Below are 23886 nucleotides of genomic sequence, written 5' to 3'. Positions count from 1 at the left end.
GCCTGCATGCTGGATTTGAGCATCTGCATCTCGTTTTGTGCTGAGTTAAACAATCCCTATAAACCCTTTGTGCTGTCAGGTGGTGCAGTCCTATTACTAAAAACTAGCAGAAAAAGGACACAGAGTGTTTGTTCTGGTCTAGCAGGCCACTCCAAGCTCTGAGCATCTGGCTCTTATATATTCTGATGCTGGTGACAGCTCTTGAGACAGCATTTCCTGGTAATATTTTCATCTTTGCAGTTAGTATTTTCTAATAGAAATAAAAGGGGTTTGTCAGAACACTTCAAATCCTCTTTCTTCTCTTGCTAGATAACAAAATAACATACTCTACCCAGCTGAAAGTAAAAAGAGTGTTGAAGTTGCAGCTATATACTCCATTATCAGCTTGTGGTCACAGCAATAATTAGGTTTGTTCTTTCCTACCCTTGTCATTGGTAGAACAGTTCAAACGAGCTCCTGAAAAAATCACTTCTAAGGCAGTGTTTCTCTGGTGTATAAAGACTTTAATCTGTGTCCTGTGTATTTAAAGCAGTATGGAGGAAATCGTCCCTCCACCTATTCTCTTTGACTGGGATTCACTGGCTCTCAAGTCTCCCTTGCTTGTGGGAAGCTCCAACCTTGTTAATTCTTGTTTATTTCCTTATTTACTATATCTGCCATAAGATCAGTCAATTAATAAGTTTATTAGGAGGCCTGTGAGAACTTCTTGTAGCTCTTGAAGATGTTGTGTAAAAGGTTTCAGACTTAAAAGTGCTGAAGGAATACACCCTCTGGTGTGGTTGAAGATGCAGTTGTGGCAAGAATTTTTGAGACTAGATAGTGCTGCCTTGTGGCATGAGCCCTCACTTTCCTTCCAGTTTACATTTTCTTTGTAGGAACAGAAGTTCCCCTCTGTAAAAACACTCATGACTAATTTCCAAGAGTGAAAATGCTGAAAATGCAATCATTAAAATAGGAATAGAAGAGGACCCCACACTGGAGCAGGTGGATGCCTGAAGAAGGCTATGACCCTGTGGAAGGTCCACACTGTAGCAGGTTCTGTGCCCCATGTAGAGAAGAGCCCATCCTGGAGCAGGTTTGCAGGCTTCAGAACCTTCAGGACTGACTGCACCCTGTGGACAGGACCCACACCGGGTCTTAAAGAACTGCAGTCCTTGAGAAGGACCCACATTGGAAAAACTCATGGAGGAGTGTCTCCCATGGGAGAAGGGGAAAAGTATGAGGAGTCCTCCCCAATGGAGAAGAAGCAGTAGAGTTGTGTGATGAATTTGCCACAGCCCTCATTTTTCTGCATTGCTGGGGGGATGGAGGTAGAGAAGATTGTAAGTGAAGTTAAGTCCATAAAGAAGGGAAGGGTGGGAAAAAGGTGTTCTAAGATTTGAGTTTATTACTCATTAGCCCGCTTTACCAAAGTAGCAAATTAATTTCTTCTGTTTAAGTCTGTTTTGCCCAACAGTAACTAGTGAATAATTATATGCCAGTCCTTATCTTGACCTAGAAGCCTGTCATTGATTCCTCTTCCCTGTGCAGCTAAGGAGTGTAGGGGTAGTGCAGCTTTGGTGGGCACCTCTTGTTCAGCCAGGGTCAACCCACCACAGTAATTTTTCAAAATACAGAAGGACTAGAAGACTTTTATAACAATCAGAGCACTTTCTGGTTTTGGATTTGGATGAGAGAGAAATGTGACTTTTATAGCCAGTAAAAAAATTAAAACAACAGATTTGAGATCCTGGATTTAGAATCACTTTCTGAAGGATGAATTTGTTTGGTAAATGTCATAAATCTTTAAGATCCCTCAATTACTAGAGAAAACAAAGCTCTTTAGACTTACAAATACTAATTCAAAGAAAAAACACCACCACCACACATAATGTAATTTAGTAGTCTTGTTTTTCAAAAAATATCAAAAAAGATCCTGTAGCAGATGCAAATAACAAATACATGAGCTGAATCTTTCTGCTTCGCACTGATTCCCACATGTAGTCTTTGATTTTGTCATGTGTCATGGTTTGACACTGGCACAATGCCAGCGCCCCCATGAAAATGCAATCTATCAATTGAATGCTGTGAAATGCAATCGAGAACAGAGCAAAGCAGGCCTAATAACAAGGCAAGCAAGCTTTATAACAAAGGGAATAAAAACTTTATTAAGCTACCACTACTACTATAAAAGGAAAAAAAAAGGGAAAAAACACACAAAATTCAAAATGAAAACATTTCAAAACATTCCTCCTCCCACCATCCAACTCCAACAAACCACAGCAACACACATTTGGACCCTTAATCAAGTCTTCATCCTTCCACATAATCAATACTGAGTCCATCAGGGGAGAGAGGAGTCTCCCTTGCACCACAGACCCTCCATGAAACACAGCAAGACACCTCTTGTGTTTCCATGTCACACATGGCACTGCCCAGGCACACCAAGCCAGTGTGACACTCTCCTCTCCATGTCACAGTGCTCTCACCACCGTGCATGGACAAAGACTGCTTATAGGGCCCCTTTAAGGATGCTTTGCCAAGGGCCAACAGGAACAACTGTCCAGTGTCTCATTTTGGGACTGCAGTCCCCCCCGTTTCCCTGGGGCCAGGGGTCCAAGAACAGAGATCACCTTCTCTTCTCTGAAGATGGAGAGAATCCTCACACCCTCCTCAGCTTTTCTCTGTTCATTCCTGAACTGGTAGTTGCTGGAGGAGTTTCTTGGCTCACCATTGCATCCCCCTAAAATGCAGTTTCTTTCTTGGAGGAGAAGTTGGTTCGCTCTATGGCTAACAAGAAGAGTCCAGCCAACAGCCACTCCATCATCTCCCCCAACCTTCTTTTCCTAACATCTGAGGTCCCCGGCTGTCTCTCTTTCCTTCAAGTTGAGGAGAAGCAATATTTCACAAAGCCTTCATTTCCCAGGAAAGTGTTAAAATTCCCAGACTCCCCGGACGGCTGAAATATCTCGGCCCAGGACTTCGTCTCCTGTCTCCCCACCTTCTCCTTCTCCTCTGCCAGCAAACTCCCGGGTGTCTGCAGGCTCTCTGTCTCTTTTCCCTCTAGGTTGTGGGTGGGGGGAACAAAGACATCTCAGACGTTTTCCACCCTTCCATCCACAGGAGCTGGCGCAGCTTGGTTCCTGATCCTTCACCCCTGGCCTACCTTCCCAGGCCACATGGCTTTTCCCTTCCCCCACCCAGCTCGTGGCTGGGCAGGGGAGGTCTGCACCCTCCGACGACCAGAACCAAAGAGAGCGAGTTCCCCTGGGAATTCTGCTTTTAACCCCCCTGTGATCTCAGAGGTGTGTCCACCTTCAATTGGTCACCCCAAGTGTCAGTATCCAAACCTGACCCCTGACTGGACTGACCTCTTCCTTCTGAAAAAATTATTTTTCCATGTCAAACCACAGCATCATGTTAGGCAAATACAGGGAGACAGAATTCCAGGAAGTCCATAAATGACTGCAGAAGAGTTAAAACCCTACCATGAGAAATGAGTATGTTAAAGTCTCCCTTTTGTCCTGTACATATCAGAGGTCTTTGACAGAAATGGCAACTTCTGCTTTTTTTCACATACCCTTGTTCAATCTAATGTGCAATGTTTTTGCTGTGGGTTAGTTTGATTTATCATGATGATTAGATGTACCCCATGCGAACGGCAAGAAATTCTGTCCTCCTTGTGTGTAGCAGGCAGAGGCCCTGCAAGACCCTGGCTGTCACTTGCCTAAGATAAGAAATGCCTAGTCATGGTGACTGGACCAAAGAAGCCCCTCTTCTGCATTCAGACCCTAGTTACCTCTCTGTAAGTGTATAGGTTGTATTCTCCTCAGCCCTGGCCATTGGACAATTTCACCCCTGTACCCTATATCAACCCCCATCTCTGCCCAGTTCGGCAGAACTGTCACTGCCCCCGTCACAGAAGCTGAAATGAAAGGACACTGCTGTGGGACCACATACAGACTTCTCCTCTCTCCATCTCCCTGCATCTGCCTAAGGAATGAGCTGAAATCACTAAGAGCTGAATTTGCCAGAGCTGAAATCACTCCAGAGTTGATCGCTAAGTTGCCTGCAGCTGGGAGCTAGCCTGAGGGACCCAGATAGGCTGAGCCTGACAGCCCAGCGCTGTCCAGACACCTACAGCAGCGGCAGCCAGGAGTTGGACAGACCTCTGAGCCCCACGTCACATTACTTGTGAATTTGTCCTGGGAAACAGTGTGGGTAATATTTCAAAGTATGATGTCCATATTCAGAAGTTGAAGAACCCAGCAGACACACTTAGAGGTACAGTGTTCAGGATGCAGTCCTTTGAGACATGACTAGGAAGAACATAGGGGAACAAACCCTGATTTACTTGCCAGAGCTCGGCTTTTCTACAGGTAATTCAAAGCAAAGCTGGGAGGGATTGTTGATTTATAGAATGGCACAAGTCTATTATAGCACTTGAATGAGTACACATTTTATTTTCATGCATCATTAGGCAATGCAGTGTATCCTCCATAAATGCTGTCATCCTCATGATGAAGAATACAGGCAACTCAATCTTCAGGCAAAAACTGTTCTACTTTATCATTGTTGCTGTGTTGCCTCCACCTTTTCTTGTTCTTATGCAGTATTTTTTTGAGTTGAGGGAACTTCTTTCAAATGCACTGTTTAAGATGTGGATCAGTGGTGGGTTTTTACAGTCACATAATTATATTTTTCCTGCTTATTAGTCAGTAACAGATACAATGCCTCTTTATTTACCCTAGAGGTGCAGACTGCTCTTGAAAAATTTGCAATATATTTTCCCTACTGAGCCATAAGTGCTTTGATGATTTTGGATTTACATTCTGCTATATGCTCTCCCATTTTCTGATTTAGATAAGGGAAATCTTCTGAATTCATCTGCAGTAGACATTAATAAAATTATTCCAGAGAATGTCACTTCAAATCCTCTGCAATTGTACTGTCCCTTTGGAAAGGCTCCTTTACAGCCTGCTTAGCAGATGGCTCTGCAAGCTGTCTTCATGGACTTTTTGCTCCTGCTGTCTGAAAGAAGGTTAAAATTAGTTTAGGTATTCTCAGACATTTTCTTTTTTTACTCAGCCTGTCTGATTTTATTTTACCCACTTCATTTGCCAGAGGTTTTGAGCCCTTGTTTTCTTTATTAAAAGTGGCTGTTTTTTGAATGATGCTTTCTGTCATGGTCGGAATGGGAGCCTCAGACAAAGTTTATCAGGGAGACCCACTGAGACATGAAGGGCAGAAAGGACTTGCTTACCTACTAAACTCCTGAGAAAGGAGTTCAAGTGTGCCTGGGTCCACTCTCAGCCCCAGATTTTGTTTTGTTTTCCAGTAAGCCCAAGATGCTGGCAATCCAGTTCTGTCCCTGCTTTTGAGAATGTGGTAGCAGGCCAATGCCTTCCTAACTAATTGAGTATCTTTGATTTGATTGAGATCAAGGTGATCTCACCTTGAGCGTCTTTGAGGATGGAGGAGTCTGACCAGCCTTTTTTAAAAAAACTTGGGTTGCTGAAGTCCATGTGGAAGCCACTGCTCTTACTAAAGTCAGGTGTTTTACATAAGCTTGAACCAAGCTGGTTAGCTATATGAATGTAAGACAAGATCCACTTTCCAATGCAGGTGGGACAGAGGTTCAATATAGTCCTGGTCCTAGCTAAAATCTTGTCTTGGCTTTCCATTAGGAGAGTAATGCAGCTGAAAAATGAGACTGACTTTTGCAAAAGCTGTGGCAAGGAAATTGAAATGAAATTGCCCTAGCCCTGTCTGAGGTGAAAGCCAGAGCAGAGTGGCAAGGAGGGTATGTTTTTAGAAAGGAGAAAGCATTTACCTGGACACTTACTTATTTGTATGGTGTTACTAGGAGAGTAACATTGAACCAGGCCTCACAAAGCAGATTTGAGCAAGGGCCTATATTTAGGTCTTTCTGAGAGGGAAGAGCTGAATGAGACGAATGGCTGTCCTCAACTAGAATCAGAGGTGTTCAGCACCTCTGAAAATCAAATACTGTCCACCTGCAAAAAGGACAGGTTTATCAGGAACAAGGGAAGGTTGAAACAGATTGGATTTTGAGAAGGGAGGATTACCCTTTATTTCTACCCTGTCCTCCCTCTCCTTCCTTTCCTGTGGCTGCCTTGAGCTTGTCAACAGAAAATTCTTTGTGTCTCTGGAGCACTCATGAGGCTTCTTACGCCCTCTCTGGAGATGTAATTTACCTTTTCTGTTGGTCACCTTTATAAGCTTCTTGAGTTACAGAATCAACAACAGCAGAGGCAGACCTGAGAAAGGAAAGCAGATAGTAACCTATTGCCCAAAATGTAAACTTTAATGGATTTTTTTACTTGGATCTGCTACCATCACTCTTTGGCACAATATTCAAGATATATATGTTTGTTTAATCTTCAACAGGAAAGGTAATCTCTCTGCAGGCTAAAATTGTTCCTCTTAATCTGAAGGAGCTCATCCTTCCTGCAAGGGTAAAAGAATAAAGTCTGCAGCCAAACTGATGGTTTAGCATATCTGCATTTGCTGCACCTCAGACGCTTCCCATTTATCCTGTGACTGCAGGATGACAGCCTGTTAGATGTAGGTGAGTTAAAAGGAGAGAATTTCAAATTAAGTGTCTGAGTAGAGAAGGCACTGCTTCAGGATAAATTAATCTTCTCTTTATATACTTTATAATTGCAAAGTGTCATTTTTAATAGGTATTACTTTACTTGCTTGTTTTATACACAGCCCAAAATCTTTGCTTTTCAAAGTGTATTCAGCCTGCTTACATACTAGACTTTGCTGAGACCTTTATTGAAATGCCTTCTTAGTTCCCCTTCTACAAATCAGTGGAAATTACACAAAAAATAAGCAGTGAAAAAATAGACTGACTTAAAATAATAGAGCTTCATAATTTTGTTGCTAGTTATATGCCCTAGCTGTTAAAACTCTCTATTTCCAAAATGTTTTTCAAACGTATTTTCTAGTCTAGTCTTAAAACTATTATGTAGTTTTAAGTATCATAGGCCAGGGAAAATGTTTTTTTCTGTAAACAAATGCCAAGTCTGTCATTTTATCTTCCTTTAGTTTTTGACATAGATTTCAGTATAGTGACTTAATTACAGGAGTCACATCTTGTACATAGGGTGACTGTAAGGCAAGGCTGGAAAGCTCATGTGGTGGTACTCAGGCCTGACAGGGACTGTTATGCTTGGTATCTCTATCTTTGCAGAGCTGATCTGATGTCTGACCTCCAGTGGCTGCACAAGTGGGTGTTTTATTTGCTTTGTTCTGTAAGTGGTATTTGAACACTTGTAAACACACCAGTATCTTACTCTAGTAGACATTGCTTGCTAAAGAATCTTTTATCAGTCTTCTCACTCTTGAGTATCACAGTGCTCAAATTTCTATTTTTTTCAACCTAACAGCAACACTTTTTTTTTTATTTTTAATGTACCATGCCTCAGCTTCACTGTTTATTTGTTAACGTTTCACATACCTTTGGAACATATTTAAATTGTTATTGATGCCTGTTTGATTTTGCAGTGAAAGTAGCAAACTATGGAAGTTTCCAAAAGCTTGGAAAACTGTTAGCAAACCACTACGTTAAAGAAATTTCTTTACAATACTTGATAATGTGTCTGCTTTAAAAGAAGTGGCCATTATCCACATGTTCATACATCAGATCACAGAGCAGTAGTAATGGTTGCTTTTCATCACTGTTCCTTGTTTGTCTGGTCCTGCAACAATAGCAAGGCTAGGTTGGCTCCTTGATACAGAGGCCCTTAAAATGTCTAGTATCATGATGAAGGATCTACAGTGTAGGACTTTAAAATTACCTTGGCAATGGGTTTTGCCCTTTTCACCAAATTTTCAAGCCTAGAAAAGTTTGAAAGTGTTAGGATTTGGGTTTTTTTTCCCTTGTCTTCTTGTATTCTTAACTATACATCTCCATTGCAAATAAATATTGTCCTGGTTCTAGACAGGAGAGTTAATTTTCCCAGCAGCCAGGAGAGGACATGACTAGCAGTCCCAGATTATTCTGTAACATCTCACATCTTCAATGGGGATGGGAGAAAGGACCTTTCCAGGTCACATATCCTGGCAGTGGTCAGGTGTTGTTGAGAATTCTCAAGTGTAGTCAACTCTCGTATGTGAAGAATTTGCCTCTTTCTTGTGCACCCTTTTATTAACATTCTATGCAGTTGCTTTGCTTGCCATTAAATCAGTTACACAAATCCTGTTTAAAATACAAGCCCCCTTACTGAAGTCAGAACTGCAGTAAAATTGTATGCTAGGTTTTACTTGTGTTTAAAACTGATGAAGGCCTCTTTTTCTAACAATGCCAGACACCAACACAACTGATTGAAGCAGACAGCAGTTCTGCCTCTTCAGGAATTTGAAAGATGATTCAGAACCTTTGCTTCACTGTTCACTGCAATCAGTCTTAATTTACGTCACCTAGATAATAATTAAAAAAAAAAAAAAAAAGAAAGCCTTCAAAGTAGCTCAATTACTTGTGGGAAAACTGATTCTTGACACACGACCACAGTAGGAAAAGGAAGTGAATGCAGTAAAGTTCATGCCATATTTCACTGAAAAGCAAACCACTGGCATTAACTAAATTACTGCCTGGTTTTGTGGCTACAGCCTCTACTAAAAGTAGAGTAAAATAAATTCAGCCCTATATTGTAAGGGCTGAAACCTACATCCGTACTTACCTTTCCACAGGCTTTCCCTAATTTACTTTCAGTAATGGTACTCAGAAAAATGCAACACATCAAGGATCTCTGCCGTATTTCAGCTATTCATCCAGCCAAGAAACGCCTATGGAAGCTCAAAACAAAAACCACCCCAAAATAAATTAAATCCCTAAACTCAAGGTTTAAGAAGTAGAACTTTATTAACACATTTGAAACAAGACAATAGCCTTCCTAAAAAAAACTGTCATATTTCATGATTCTAAGCAGACCTGTAAGATGTCCCTCCTGCTATGACTCATGTTAGTGTCACCAGTGGCCACTGTAAAACACATTGCTGCCATAGGTCTCTCCTAAGAGGATTCCATAATCAATTGCTCTGATCCTGCCATTCAGACAGAAAGTCTGAGGAATGCGAAACATGTTAAGAGATATATGAAATCTATCACATGGGGTCAAAAGAGTTAAATATATAATGTGGTGAGAAAACTTGAAATTGCCTCAGCGAAGTGAAAGTATTCTGTTGATGTAGTGCTTTTGAAACACATTTGGCTAGAGGTCCTTAAGAAATGGCTCATTTCAATGCACATTTAATTACTAGTCTGATCTTATTTATTTGTTAACAGAGACAGCTCAGTATTAAGAAAATGTTATGACTAATTGTCTTGATAAAATTAATTTCTTCACCATCAACCACCAATGCATAAGTGATAAACACCTCTCAGTGGAAAAGATTTGTACCTGGCTTTAAAAAAGAAGCAAAAATTATTACAAAAGAGCTTTTTTGTTTTAAACACACAAAGAATTACTCAATTACACAGAAATTACATGTTGTCACAGAAAATCAGAAAGCAACTTCCTAGAATATAATTTTCTTTTATAAGGAAGTGAACAATATACTGGAGAATTCTGGGCAAAGTATTTCAAATAAAAGCACAGGTACTGAAGTACTGAGAACAGAACTGCTCAACATTACCAAACTGAATTTCTCCTGAAAACAACGTTTAGATACAACTTTCCCATCTGTGTAAGAAAACGCAGATGAAACAAATGCATTTCACTTACAACCTTTTGTTCCCAGAATAGCCCACTATGAACCATTAATAATTCAAGTAAACCGCACTGTTAATTGTTATGTAGACAGATGCTGTACTTAAAACTCTCATCAGAGCAACGAATACTTTCCTTCATTCTAGCTACAAAAATACAATTCCACAGCTGCAAAGAAGGGATTACTACTGGCAGAAGTAGTCTTTTCAGAGAGCTATAAGAGTGGATGGAATCCCAAAGCCAAGAGGTTTCTGAAGGGTGTTCAAAACTTGACTGTATCTTCATTTACCACAAAGCTGCAACACTTACAATCCTTCAGAACAATGGTGGATATGTGGTTACTTTGCATGTGTTTGTCTCTCCAGCGCTGCTTCCATTCGGCTTTGTTTTAAACCCTAGAGGATACAATTTAGTAAAATCTTGGTTTGGCCAGCATGCAAATAAAAGCTTTAGTCGCAGAACAAATTAATTTCTGGACAATGCTTTTCAGTCCTCTACAAAACACAAACAGTTTTAAACTTGCTTTTGAAATCAGAATGGGCAGTTTAGAAACAATAAAAGCCCAACTACATGTCCTCTTTATAATCAGAGGCTATACAAAGTAATTTCATATATATACTTGTTCAACTGAAAGTAACTTAAAGCAATCCAGAGTTATATGTAATCTGAAACACAAAATACTCTCCTACTTCCTCAGTGCAAACTGTTCATCACATCATTTTCTTTCTTCGTAAGTGCACAGATGAAAATATGAATCAATAATATAAATCACAAATTTTCGCAACTATGTTGACAGTTTCTACTGAACCTTCGCAATGACATGGAGCAATTACTGATGAACAATCTGCAAAAGTGACAAATCTGATCTTAAACGTGATACTACCATTCATACTGAAAGAAAATACATAGAAGACTATTGAAAAGCAATTGTATTTACTCCACTTGTCGACAAAGACAGAATTGTTTTAGAATGGCTGTAAAACACTGGCTATAAAATACCTGACAAGACCCCTCCAGTCGAACAAAGTACTAAAACATCAAATATATATATATATATATAATATATATATATATTTGCTGGCTCACGTTCACGTGAATTCTACTCAACTCAGTATTTACACAATACAAAACACCCTTAAATGTATAGACTGTAAATCAGAGTAAGACACCTAAAAAGCAGCCCTCTCTGTACTCTGTATGGCTTCCTGCTGCAAACAGGAGCACCAATAGCAGTGCAAAATTACCAAGACACTTCAAAACTACAGCAGCACATACCAGGTAATATCCAGTGTGGTAACCACTCATGTACCAGGCTATCAACATGCTCCCCAATGCTTCATCGTCCTCAGCAGAGTCTGGCCTCATGGGTGGTGGAGGAGGAGGAATTAACTAAGGAATCACAAAGGAAATGTCTGTTTCAATAGGATGTTTCCCAGATTAGAGAGCAACTAATTCTAAAAGATTAAAACATGAAACTGAAAAATAGGAACATATCCTCAGTTTGTTCTCTGAATAGGAATCAGAGATGATGTTTCCTGAACACATGTAATTTCCAAAGCCTAGGAAAACACAACTCCTGTAGCTTCACGGGAGTACTGTACACAAAAAGCCTTACTAGGGGAAAATACTATCTTCTTCAGTGAAATGCTGTTAACACAAAAGTGTCGTTTCTTCAAATAATTTATCCCTTGGCATTCTTACCAACAGCTTCACTGTCACAGAAATGAGTGCAAATCAGACCTTGTACGTTAGATTATCATAATATTTGGAACTGAATGTGTTAAACAAATACATGAAAAATACAGGCAAACAGAACAAATATATTCTAAAATCACAGGCAGTGAGCACATTCAGTAAGAAAACCTGAGATCACCAATACTCATCTTCCCTGTTCTTCTGTCACTTACTGGTGGTCCTGCCGGGAAGGGAGGGGGCCAGCAAGATAAAAATGATGGAGGTGCCTTGAATTTTGATCCAGACTACATGGAAAAAAAAAAGTGGAAAATTATAAATTAAAAGGGACTTTAGAGTATTAGCATTTTACTTAAGAGACATGTACATAATGATGAAATGTATCTGAGGCACATTCCACAACTTGAGAAGTACAGCTTAAGATTACTCATGTTACTGAGGTAAACACTGCTGAAACAGGGCTCTGGTTAATACAAACATTTTTAAAAGGCCTTCCTAAGTGGAAGTCAACAGTCACACTCTCAACAGGAAGAAACGGATCAAATATTCACACAGGCAAACAGATAATTTCCCTGCTCCTGTGCAGATGGGGCAAAAGTTGACTAAATTCCATTGTGCTAGTGAATTTCCTTGTATAAAAATCTAGATACAAATCCACTGAAGAAACAGAAAAAAGATAAAATAAAACCTTATAAAGAAATCTTGCACAAACAGTAACATTTAAAAAGCATAATGCTGTGTTTCAGAAAACAACGGCACTATTATTTAGATTCCTACACAACTGGAAAACTGAAGGGTGTATCAATACCCCATTCACCCCTAATTCTAGAGAGCAGCTACAGCTGAGAGGCTCTATGACATGTGGACATCACCTTTAATGCCTTCAATGTCCTGTGAAGCGAAACATACAAATTGGCTAGAAAATGCAAAATCATAAAACATCAACAGCCCTGTCCTTAATCACAACACCATAACGCAGACAACAATATCCCTCTTTTAAGACAAAAGGCAATTGAAAAGCAAATGTTAGCTACAGACCAGAAGGTTCTCCTTACTAGACAGCAGCACTGCAGAAGGACTATACTGTGGCCAGATAATTCTAAAATGGCAGACCAACAGATACTGACATGCATATACGTACACCCATTCTCAAAATTCTGTTAATTAAATTCTAGACAATGATAAATATCATCATATTGTCTCAGGATTCACAATAATATCATGCTTAGCAATTGTACATAAATTATTTCAATTAATTGAGTTTACCCTTCCTGAGCCTGGGGCTGGTGGTGGTGGTGTGGAAAATCTCAAGTTTTGAGGGGAAAATCTTGCTTTTGTGCAGTTGTTTTTGTTTCGAGGTGACTGGGAAGATTTTTCACTTTCATCTGTTGAATATGGAGTCTCATTTTCATTCTAGAAGACAAAGACATTTTTATTATATGCACTAAACAGGAGTTTACAACAATAGTTTTAGTGTGAAAAAGTTTGGAAAGTCCCATTCACATCCTTCCCTCTCTCCAGCCCACCCAGTCCTACAAAGGAATAACTTTATCTGCTCATCATTTTAGCTACACTCTTTCACTGATGAATTTGTTGTTGTCCACTCCCTTTCTTCCACGCTGAGTTCAAGAAGGGATGCTTTCATTCTGTCCATCAACTTGTATCTGTTTACAACAGAATTATGCTTCGCTTCTCACTCGGAACACCAGCAGTGCCACCAGACATACTAAAAGAAGTTCATTCTCCCACTTTCCCAACTCTTTACGGAAGAATGGAAAAGTCCCTCACCTCCCCAGAATGCCCCATCCCATTTACTGTTTCATCACTGGCTGGAGGAAGTAGATCAGACAAATTCTGCTTCTCCTGATTTCCATATCCCGTGTAAGTGACGACACATGTGCCTCTCTTCTGGTTGATGGAGGCAATAGTTGCTAGATACAAATTACCATCCTCAGACCAAACAGCACTGCAGCTGTCACCAACCTTCCACTGCAACAGAAGCAAGAGAAGCATGTAAATATCTACACGGCTGGACAGAACTGCTTCCTAAACTACTTTTTGTCCAGAAAGATAGATCCCACCTACAGTGTTTCCTTTGTATTTACTGAAATTCCTCTATGTAACCTGAAATTTATAACATTATCACCCTACACCACCATTCCAAAATGTTACTCTCAAGGTGACGAAGCAGCAACTTCTGAGTGCATAAGTACAATATGTTGTATTTGCAAGTTGGCCAAACCAAGATTTTACTAAGTTGTATCCTGTAGGGTTTAAAACGGCAGTACAATCACCACTGGCATTTACAAGTGAGACGACCTGTTTCAAAGGTGCGGTATTGCACTTGGTATTGCACTTGTTTCTATTTCCGATCATTCTATGATTTTTTCTCTTTATCACCACGCTCTCCTCCCGCTTGTCTGAAGGTTCCGAGGACTCCCCATTCTTTAAGGCATTCTTAGGGAAGAGAAAGGAGAAAACCAGTAAGTGCCAAACCAGCGGTCTCAGCCCCAGCATCCAGCCACGGCCGCGCCGGCCCTTTACCTTGAAGGAGGCCACCGCCTTGTCGTACGCCTTGATGAGGGCCGTGTCGTCCCAGATGTCCGAGTCGTCGCTCTGGGGAGAGCACACAGCCTTTAGCGCCATGGCCGGGCCCCGCTCCCGCCCCGCTCCCGCCCCGCCGCTCCCACCTGGCCCGCGCCGCGCCGGAACAGCACCGCGTCCGCCATGCCGCGCGCCCGCCCGCCGCGCACGCGCGCGGCCCCGCTCGGCCGCCGGAAGGGGCGCGGCCGTGCGCGCGCACGCGCCTGCTCAGCCAGAGGTCCGCCGTGGGAGCTGCGGGCAAAGCGAGCGAAGGACTTGTGCTGTGTTCAGTGCTGGGCTCCTCAGCACAGGAATGACAACGAGCTACTAAAAAGAGTCCAGAAAATGGTCACAAAGATGATTTGGGGTCTGGGGCATCTCATCAGCAGAGACTGCAGGAGTTGGGGCTGTTCAGTCCAGAGAAGAGCAGACTGAGAGAGGATCTCATCAAAACAAGTATCTCGAAGGCAGGTGCCCAGAGGATGGTTTGCCAGACTCTTTTCAGTGTGCTCAGCGATAGGACAAGCAAGGAAACCGAAACACAAGAAATTGCACTTCAATAAGACAGAGAACTTCTTTAAGAACTTCTTTACATTGAGGATGGCAGAGCAGTGGAACAGGCTGCCCAGGGAAAGTCATGGAGCCTCTCAAATCTCACTTGGGCACATTCCTGCAGCATATGCTCCAGCTGTCCCTGTCTTGGCAGAGGGCTTGGACTGGATGATCTCCACAGGCCCCTTCTGACCCTAACAATTCAGTGATTCTGTGAATTTGCCTAATTTCTCAACTACTGCCAGCACCAGCTACAATTTCCTTCCAGCTCTCCTCAGCCTGTGCCAGGGGCCTATTACCAATGAATGAATGCACTTAGAACACAGTTTAAAAAGCAAAGGCTTCAAACTCTAGCTAGAGACTGAATGATTTGCTGAGGAACACAATCAGTGCAAGCAGCTCCAGGTGCAGCTGCAGTGGGAGCCCAAAGCTAGAGGCCAACCTACTGCACAACAGAGCACAAGGACCTGTGGCACCAGCACGAGGAACTGAGGCACAGCACAAACCAGGACCCACCCCTAGACTCTCAGGGTGTAAAAGCCAAAGGTTCCTTTGTTTAGGGCCCCTCTGCAAAGACATCAGGTGGAGCTGTGACCTTGTTATTGCAACAAGATTAAGTTATATTAAAGATAAGGACGTCTGAGAATCTGCTAATGGAAGCCTGGGCTTGGGATGGTAAGGAATTCTGGTCTGATGAGTGTGAGGAGTACAGCTGTGAAGGGGCTTCAGTCCCGGTGCAGCTGGTGTGAATGTGACTGCCACAGTGGCTCCTGGATGGTCAGACAGCGAAGTTTCCTCAACAGTTTTCCCCTGCTCAGTACACAATATACTCAAGCATGCCTGTAAAGCAGGGGCTGAGTTTTTCCACACTAACTTACATTCCTGAGGCAGGTTTAAGCAGTAGTTTCAAACAATTTTAGTGTTGTAACGATTTCAACATCAGCTTCCATTTAACTCATTAATATCAAGCCTACAGCTTCTTTAAGGTAGTATCGGGACTTGACCAAGTCACTTTTGTACACCAGCAAAGTCTGCAAGTCAAGTGGCAATTTTTCCTATAGGGCAGACTTAAGCTCCATGTGACAATGCTTATAATATGCATTTCCTATAAACTTTACTTATACTTTATATTATACTTACACTCTTATACTGCATTCCTCCACAAGATTATCCATTCCTTATGTTCTTGGTAACTTCTTAGAAATCAACTGATTATAAAGCATAACCATTTCAGATTAGATAGTACTTCATATGCATCATTTTATTGTAAAAATATTTTGAGATTTACAGTTCAGACCTCCACAAGGTGAAGCACATCTTACAAGTCTGTTCCATTCTGAATGAAGCTGTACTTTCAAGAATTCAGGCAACCAAGTCTGGTCTAACTTCAGAAAGTCTGTTACTGGAACCATTAAGTAAAACTAACAAATGCAGCAAAACCTAGAATAAAGCTATTGCTTGGTACTTTTATTCACAGACATGCAGAAGAGTATAGTCAGTTTTGAAAGAGCACTATAGACAACTAGGCCTATAGTAACCAGAAAATACTCAAAGTAACGCTAGTTGAACAACTCTGCAAAATAAACATTTATTTATTTAATGGCCGATTTTATGTATGATCTTCTAGGTCCTTCTGCTTCATTGGTGCACTCTATCTTCTCCATAGCGGCAGCTCATTTTGCTCCTGCCTGCAGAGACTTCCTTTCATTAGCTGCCTTTTGCTTTTGTTGCATTATTTCAGAATCCCTGTGAAGAAAAAAACAGCTGGATATCAGATACTGGCTCACAATTTTTCTAAGCAGAGTTCCCTCCATTTAGTAAACTCCACCTGAAAAAGGAAAAAAAGAATTTCTCAGCCACAAACAGTCTTTTTATTACCCTGGTTTTTTAGTGCATGTATTCCATGAGGCAGACAATTTACTTGATTAGTGGACCTGATATAATTATTTTGATTTTAGAAGTAAAGGACATAATGGATCAAATATCTTCAAGAAAGCATTACACAATCTTTTCCTGTTTGCAGTAGGCAAAAAGCTGGTCAAAAAAATGAGAAAGCTTTACAGGATGTAATAAAAATACATCTGTTTAATAGCAGATACAGCAAAATTTAATCCACAGTTTATGCTCTGGCAAGTGATTAGCCAACAAATAAAAACAAAGCATTCAAATGCTGTGTCAGCTAAGACACTGGATTCTTTCTCACCCATGTCCCTCTCTCCTTTTTCAGCCTAAACATTTACTCAATTTTTCTAGACCTTACCTCTGTTTCCTCTGAGAAGCAGACAAGCTATCTTCTTTCCTTTTGCCTTTGTGGATCTCCTGAGTTTTCTTCAGGTTCTTTTGGCGAGCAAGTTCACGCTGGTTCCCACCTGCAAGATAATATAAACAAGTACTACCACTTGTTTTTTCCCACACAATGTACTTGTATAAAAGTCTGTTGTAAAGGCAGTGCAGTTTGGCATAATGTATAGAGCTGGTATGGCCATATCTTCTATCTTGGTGTCCTCTCCCAGTGTACAACAGGAGAAATTAAAGGCTCATAGTTGTTACTTTTTCAATTCTATGTCATGTTTAAGAAATTACCAAAATTCTAATATTCCTTACAGAAACAAAATGTAGTTTGTCATAAAAGGCTGAAGGAAAACCATCACACCAATAGGCTGGACAAAATCATCCAAAGACAAGTCATCCACTCTGAAACACATTCCAGCATTCAATATAGCTTACAAATTATTTTAGACTGAAAGAACAGCATTGAAATTGACTGCACTCAAATACTATTGAAGAGATGACCTCAAAAGGTTTTTTTAATTTGAAATACAGTACAGAACATAAGCCTGGGCCTTAGCAACTGGATGGTGGTGGCATTACTTCCAACAAAAGTGAGAAGAGTAACATTACTTCTTTATGCATATCAAGACACAAACCCACATGACTGTCAGCAGAGAAGACACTTCTTCAGGGAACAGACAGCTTTCCCCACAACTAACTATCAACAAGAGGAAAGCAAGCTCTTTGATCACACTAAGTTCCCGAGGGCACAACATCAAATTATCGACTCTCCATCTAAATACTTAGGGTCTTCAGGCAATGGCCACAGACTGCAAACTCTTCTGCATTAGCTGGCAATCTCTCCTCAGTATTCCCTTCCTTTGCTCTATTTTGCACCTGCCAGACCTGGTTCACTGGCTTGGTACTACTTCTTCTAGTTCTTTTGGAGTGACAGTGTTCCAGATATGCTACACATAATCATTTGTTCTGTTGAACTAACACAATCACATTCTTTTATACTCAAAAATTACAATTCCCTCTCTTCATAATTTTTTGTCTCTCTAAATTAGTTTTAAGACTGTCTGGGCCATCTTTCAGTCTCAAAGGCAGCAATCTCAGCCTTGAGGTGCCTGTCATTTCTGGTCTACCACTGCTTCTTAGGAATAGGCCACTTTTAAACAACAACAACCTGCTGGTATGATCCACCACTTTGTACCCACACCATTTCTGAGCAAAGGTACCTCAAGATGAACTCTGCAGAAGCAGGGGTTTGTGCATTCTCCACAAGAGCCTATGGACTGCCTGATAAGACATGCCAGAAGCTCAAGTAAAAACAGTCCTGTATGACTGCTGCTTCCCAAAAGATGCTCTTGTATTGGAAGATAACTTTTGTCTGTGACAGGACATTAAGTACTACCTCTTGGAAAAGGTAGAGAACTAAGACAACTTCTACTCACGATCCTCACTAGCATCCTGTCCCCAAAGTCCATCTAGAAGAAGGGCAGCTGTCTGTTCAGAGACTGAAGCAAACCAGCTGTCTCTGGCAGTACTAGTGTTGATTAGAACTTGATGACTCATGAGCAGATGACACATTCCAGGCCATAAATGGCTCCTGAGATTTGTGGTGCTCAGGAGGCAAGAACGTTATATGAAGGACTGGGGAGCAATGAAAGAACTTTTCTACAGTGCTTAAAAAAAAAAAAAAAACCCAAAAAAAAAAAAAAAAAAAACAACACCACCAACAGCCCCAAAACAAAAAATCACCCCAAAACGAGAAGTATCTTCTTTTATCATGAAGAAAACAGAAACAAAATAAAAACAGTCTGCTAAAGCCAGAATTACCTTCAAAGACAAACACTTCCTTATGAGCAGTTAATTTCCACTCTTAAACTCCTATTTTTCCTTGTTTTCAAGCAAATAGTGAGCATGGGCTATGTAGAGTTTTTCCTTACACACGGTAAGGTTTTAAATTTAGGAACAGAACTCAGTTGTACCACTGAAAAGCAGGTAGCACAGCAAAGCAGAGAAGGTAGAAAAGCTGAGCAATATATAATGCATACAAACCACGGAATACCAAAAAACTGAAGAAAAACTTACTTCTACCATAAGTGCTTCCAAGTAAACATTGCCAAGGACTATTTGGCCCCATTACTTCATCTGGGATGCTGCATAAGTGTCCCTACCTTCAAGGGAACCACTGGCGTTTCCTACATTCTGTAATATCAAGCTAAATATTCTATGAAATTGTCCTAACAGAACACAATTCAGCTTCCTGAAATTCAAGCTTGAACTGCCACAAAAAGAGCAGTGCACTCTTCCTGCTTATACATTTCTATACATTCCTTCTCAACCATCCCATCCTGTCCTGCTTGTGCAAAACATAGACCTTACTTCAACCTGTCCTTGCTCTTCCAACTTCAGGAGAAGAAAAACGCCACGAAGAATCCTAAATGTGCTTCTTTATTACGTTCTATGCACAAACTTTGTGTTACAGGTCTTCAGCAGCAGTATGCCCTCATAACCGTGTATTTTCGAGATGAATTGAAAGCACAGCCTCAAAATTGGTTTTTTTCAAATGAATGTGAAAGCACAACCAAAATTAAACACGAGGATTTCCTGTACCGCCAGACATAACAGGCAGAAGGCACAGGAGCACTCCCCGCAGCCAGGGGAGCCAGAGCATCCTGGGTCACCTCTCCGCCATTTCAGAGCGGGTGTGCGAACACTGCTGTTGGTCAGCATTCAGCACGGTGGCGATTCACCGAGCGCTCTTGCCCTTTCAACAACAGCCTCAACCACCACAGGTTAAAGCAGCATAGTATTCAATATTCAGCACAGATAGTAAAGCCCTCTATTCTCAGACTGGGCGGCAGCCGGAAATGAAATGGAGTGTGGCTGTTGTTTCAGCCCAACATTACCTTAATTTCTCCCCCCGGTCCCGCCTCCACTGACACGCCAGAAGGCGGAGGAGGATGTTTTCCCCTCCAGCTTCGGAAGGCAGCAGGACATGGGAAAAAAACTCCTCCTCACGCACTCGCTACAGGCGACATTTCGCTGGTGGGACGCCAAGTCCGCAAAGAGCCGGACGCGACATTGGCCTCACACAGCGGCTGACTTCCATACCGCGGCCCAGGCACGACCCCCAGCCGGACCGCCCTCGGCGTCGCGCCCCACAGCTGGAACCGACCAGGAGGGCGGCTCAAGTCCTGTCGCCCACTTCGCCACCCGACAGTCCTAAACAGCTCCCCAGTACTCACGGGTCATAGCGAGACGCTCAGGCCGCGCAGCGCCGCTACGCCTCCGACCGCTAGCACCGGCCAAACTCGACCCTCCTCCGCCCCTACCACCGCAGCGGTCTGAGGCGGCGCCGCCGCCGCCGCACCTTATGGCGCCTCGCTGGCCGTGATGTCACGGCGCCGCGCGGGCCCGGCCCAATCAGCGGGACGCGCACCGCTGACCCCGCCCCGCGGGCAGGAGCCCTGCGAGGCTCGTGCTGCGCGTCCTGCCGGGCCCGAGTGTGAGGGGGAAGGGGGGGGGGGGCTGTGGTGTGGCAGCCTGGGCTGGGGGCAGAGCGGGCGCCTGGACAGCTGCTGGGAGCCGGCTGAACTGGGGCCACGCGGCTGAGCAGTTGCTGGGGCCTTACAGGCGGCTACGGCGCCGTTACTGCTTCCCCGTAGAGGCTCCGCCTCCCGCCCCTCATCTCGCGATGGGTGCGGGCTGATGACGGTGCGGGGCGCGCCGCCGGGGCGGCACGCCGTGAGCCGGCCGGGCTCGCGGCACCCGCGGGCCCTCGCCGCCGCGCGCTGCTGACGCCGCCGAGCTCGCGGGCGGGCGCGTCTCCCGCGAGCGCCCGGCGCGCCCGTCTCCCGGAGCCGCCGCCATGTTCCGGCGGGCCCGTCTCACCGTGCGGCCCAACGTGCGCCCCCCGGGCAGAGCCGCCGCCGCTGGCGCGGTGGACCCCGAGCCGGCGGAACCCCCAGGCTCGGACACCCCGGCGGCGGACGGAGCAGGGACCGCGGCGGAATCGACGGGCGCGCGGCGGGAAGAGAGGTGAGTCCCGCCGAGCTCGCCCTAGCAGGGCAGTGTGTGGGGCCGCCGGCGGCACTGGGCCGCGGATTCCCGGGAGCGGGACGGGCCTGTGCAGGGCCGGACCCGGCGCATCCCCGGAGCTGGCGGTGGCTCTGCGTAGCGCCGGTTGTCGTGGCCCGTCGCCGCCTGGTTTCAGTGCTATGACAGGGCGCTGGCTCGGCCTGAAGACCTCGTGCAAGACGCGTACGGTCGGTGCCCGATGACGGCGTGTCCAGGGTTGTCAGACAATGTTGTTTGGCGCCTTCGTAGACTAAGAAACCGCCGTTTCTTCACTGCAGTTGTGCAGCAGGTGCTTGGAATAACATTGCATTGGGCTGCCCAGAGAGGTGGTGCAGTCACCATCCTTAGAGGTGTTTAAGGAAAGACTGGACATGGCATGTAGTGCTGTGGTCTGGTTGACAAGGTGGTGTTGAGTCATAGGTTGGACTCTACGATCTCGAGGTGTTTTCCAGCAAAATGGCTCCTGTGATTCTGTAAGTGAAGACTGCAAAGGAGGAACCCAGTGTGGTCCGATACTCCTTACTTCTAGCTCCACAGCAGCCAGGAGCCATGATTTGCTGTGTGCAGCAAAAATTCTTTGTGCTCTGTAACCAGATGAGTTTGATTTTGCATTCCAACAGCATTTTCTCTTTTGTGTTCATTTCTTTATGAATTGGCAAGGGAGGACTTTCCTTTTGGTTTTTTTTGAGTTAGTTTTTTTGCGGTTTTTTTGTGGGTTTTTTTTTTTTTTTTTTTGCTATTTTTAGAGGTTTTTAAGGGCTTTTTAATGTGATGGAAGCACATGGTAAAGTTGGCCTTAGGACTGGCTCTCCCTGAGGACCTCTCTGCTGTAGGTTAAGCCTAGCTGGTTACTAAACCCCGCACAGTTTATTGCTTGCTTCCCCACACCCCTGCCCCTCCCAGCCTGGTGGGATGGGCAGAAAATCAAAACGGCAAAAGTTCAAGAAAAGGTGTGTTATGATAAAGACAGTTCAATTACCTGGGCATGTAAGCAAAGCAGAACTGGGGATTCAGTCACCACTACCCACAGGTATTTAATTGTCTCCAGGAAAGAAGGGATCCATCACTCATAACAGGTACTTGGGAAGACAAATGCCATAACTCCAAATGTCCTTTCTTTCTTCTTCTCCTAGCTTTTACTGAGGAGCATGATGCCATATGCTGTGGGATAGCCCTCAGTCTTCTGAGATCAGCTGTCCTGGCTGTGCCCCCTCCCAATTTCTTTCTGATTCCCAGAATGGACAGCCATGGTGCATTGTGAGAAATAACCCTGGTGCTGCATGATCATTGCTCAGCATTAGCTGAAAGCATGGGTGTGCTGTCAGCACTGTTGTGTCACAAATCTGAAACAGCAACATCAGAGCTACTGTGAAGGAAGTTAATTCTGTCCCCACCAAAGGTAGTACAGATCAGTGTTTCAGGACATGTCCTTAATCTGATAATTGTTCTTCAGAACAACATTCACACTTCTTTTTTACAGTTGGGTTTGAGTCTTTCATAAATCCTTTTATTCTTTTAGTTGAAGGTTGCCCATTATGACAGTATGATGAAACAGTGTTAATGTTGTCTGTTTCTGTGGTTGGAAATTCAGGTGTCAGACTAGTTGGCATGGCATGTCTTTAGGAAACCCATACCATGTTTTATTCAATTGGTATTTTACATCTTTACTTGTTTTGCATTTTGTTTCAAGAGTGCCATTCTTTCAAGTTTTATTTATAAAATGTTTATGTTACAGGGATCATCTTACTGGATGTTTTGTTATCTGATTTTTTTAAAATGAAGAAATTTTTATGATTTTTCACTTAGATGCTACTGTTGTTGTTTCAGCAGATTTGTAAAAGACTTTTGTGTTCGTAATTTAACAGGTGCATCAGTGTAATATAATTTTAAGTTTCAAAACTAGGTATTGGTGTGACTCTGAAAGGCACTTTGATCTAGTTTCATGGTCTAAAAATAGGTCTTTGCCATATAGCCTTCTGACAGGGTAGCCCACCTAGCTGACCTGGGGAAACCAGTTCCTGTAATCCTTTTGGATTTCAGTAGAACTTTCCATATTGGCTCTCACACTATCCTTCCTTCTTGACAAAACATCCAGCACACACCTGGATGAACGCATCATGTGATGTGTGAGCAACAGGTTCATGGGTTGGGTTACAATGAATGGGTGACATCAGACTGGTGACCTGTCACTGGTGGGGTTCCACAGGGCTCCATCCTCTGCTCTTCAACAGCTTCATAAATGACTGGACACTGGTTTCGAAGGCATATTAAGTAAGTTTGGTACATGATACAAAATGGCCCTGCAGGGAGACCTCAACAAATTAAGAGGGCTGGGCAAACACTGGCCATATGAAGTTCAAAAAGGGAAAGTGCCAGATTCTATACCTGGGATGGGGCAACCCTGAATGTGTGGACAGACTGGGGAACAAATGACTGGAGGAAAATGACTTGAGGGTCCCGGTCAGTGGCAAGCTCAACATGAGTCAGCAGTGCCCTGGCAGCCAGAAGGGCGACCTGTGTCCTGGGGTGCATCAGGCAAAGCATCACAGCCAGGCAAGATTGTCCTCCTCTGCTCTGCCGTGGGGCTGCCTCACAGGCAGTGAGTGCTGGGGGCAGTTTTGGGTATAAGAAAAACATTGAGCTGTTAGAGAGCATCCAAAGAGGGGCAGCAAAGATGGTGAAGGGCCTTGAGGTGAAGTCAGATGAGGAGTGGCTGAGGTCATTTGGTCTGTTCAGCCTGGAGGAGACTTAGGGGAGACCACTTTGTAATCTACAACTTCTTCATGAGGGGAAGTGGAGGGGCAGACACTGATCTCTTCACTCACTGCTGCTCAAGTCTGTGTCTGTAGCATCAGTCACTTTACATTGTTTTATTTTCTATATACTGAATAAGTTTTGTTAATTATCAGGGAAGTGGAAAATTTTGTAAGAGAATTCTAATTTTTTAATATACTTTCTGTTAAATTTTATTTAACTGTTC

At 43.2% G+C, this 23886-nt stretch overlaps 3 protein-coding genes across 10 annotated transcripts in view; 1 reads left to right on the top strand and 2 right to left on the bottom strand.

The window, feature by feature from the left end:
• Positions 1-8847: 8847 nt before the first annotated feature.
• Positions 8848-14164, bottom strand: SMN1 (survival of motor neuron 1, telomeric). 4 transcript variants are annotated; one of them, XM_021538895.3, is made up of 8 exons: positions 14102-14164; positions 13956-14027; positions 13731-13868; positions 13200-13400; positions 12678-12824; positions 11627-11698; positions 10995-11108; positions 8848-10114 (listed from the first exon to the last, which is right to left on the bottom strand). In XM_021538895.3, the coding sequence occupies exons 1-8, from the start codon at positions 14138-14140 to the stop codon at positions 10058-10060; spliced, it is 840 nt and encodes a 279-aa protein (XP_021394570.1). In that variant the 5' UTR covers positions 14141-14164; the 3' UTR covers positions 8848-10057. The 4 variants fall into 4 exon arrangements, with proteins under 4 accessions (XP_021394570.1, XP_021394571.1, XP_085423105.1 ...); XM_021538896.3 differs by having other exon boundaries at positions 13227-13400; XM_085566979.1 differs by lacking the exon at positions 13731-13868.
• A 1622-nt stretch (positions 14165-15786) lies between these two features.
• On the bottom strand, positions 15787-20175 carry SERF1A (small EDRK-rich factor 1A). Its single transcript, XM_021538894.4, has 3 exons — positions 20075-20175; positions 16807-16915; positions 15787-16292 (listed from the first exon to the last, which is right to left on the bottom strand). Exons 1-3 carry the CDS (start codon positions 20079-20081, stop codon positions 16220-16222), a joined length of 189 nt encoding a protein of 62 aa, XP_021394569.1. The 5' UTR covers positions 20082-20175; the 3' UTR covers positions 15787-16219.
• A 443-nt stretch (positions 20176-20618) lies between these two features.
• BDP1 (BDP1 general transcription factor IIIB subunit) overlaps positions 20619-23886 on the top strand; it is a 50798-nt gene continuing 47530 nt past the window's right edge. For 3 of the 5 annotated variants that reach the window (XM_085566977.1, XM_031507462.3, XM_077789999.2), the window contains exon 1: positions 20619-20867. In XM_085566977.1, the coding sequence (XP_085423103.1) occupies positions 20698-20867 (170 nt within the window). In that variant the 5' untranslated portion in view covers positions 20619-20697. The remainder of the gene's footprint in view (positions 20868-23886) is intronic. The other 2 variants (XM_085566978.1, XM_085566976.1) reach the window with 2 other exon arrangements.

The sequence above is a fragment of the Lonchura striata genome, chromosome Z, assembly GCF_050655825.1.
Source record: "Lonchura striata isolate lonStrDom1 chromosome Z, ASM5065582v1, whole genome shotgun sequence".
NCBI lineage: Eukaryota > Metazoa > Chordata > Aves > Passeriformes > Estrildidae > Lonchura > Lonchura striata.
The sequence above is the reverse complement of the archived record's forward strand: the minus strand, read 5'-3'. Positions and strand labels throughout refer to the sequence as shown.

Excerpts from the sequence above, each read along its gene's own strand:
- SERF1A (XM_021538894.4), bottom strand. Across the intron at positions 16,293-16,806 it reads GCTTCTCAGAGGAAACAGAG|GGATTCTGAAATAATGCAAC; the intron begins GTAAGGTCTAGA and ends TTTTCTTCACAG.
- SMN1 (XM_021538895.3), bottom strand. The coding sequence starts at position 14,140 with ATGGCGGACGCGGTGCTGTTCCGGCGCGGCGCGGGCCAG. Across the intron at positions 14,028-14,101 it reads TCCGGCGCGGCGCGGGCCAG|AGCGACGACTCGGACATCTG; the intron begins GTGGGAGCGGCG and ends TGCTCTCCCCAG. Across the intron at positions 11,699-12,677 it reads CAGCCCCAGGCTCAGGAAGG|TCTGGATCAAAATTCAAGGC; the intron begins GTAAACTCAATT and ends TTTTCCATGTAG.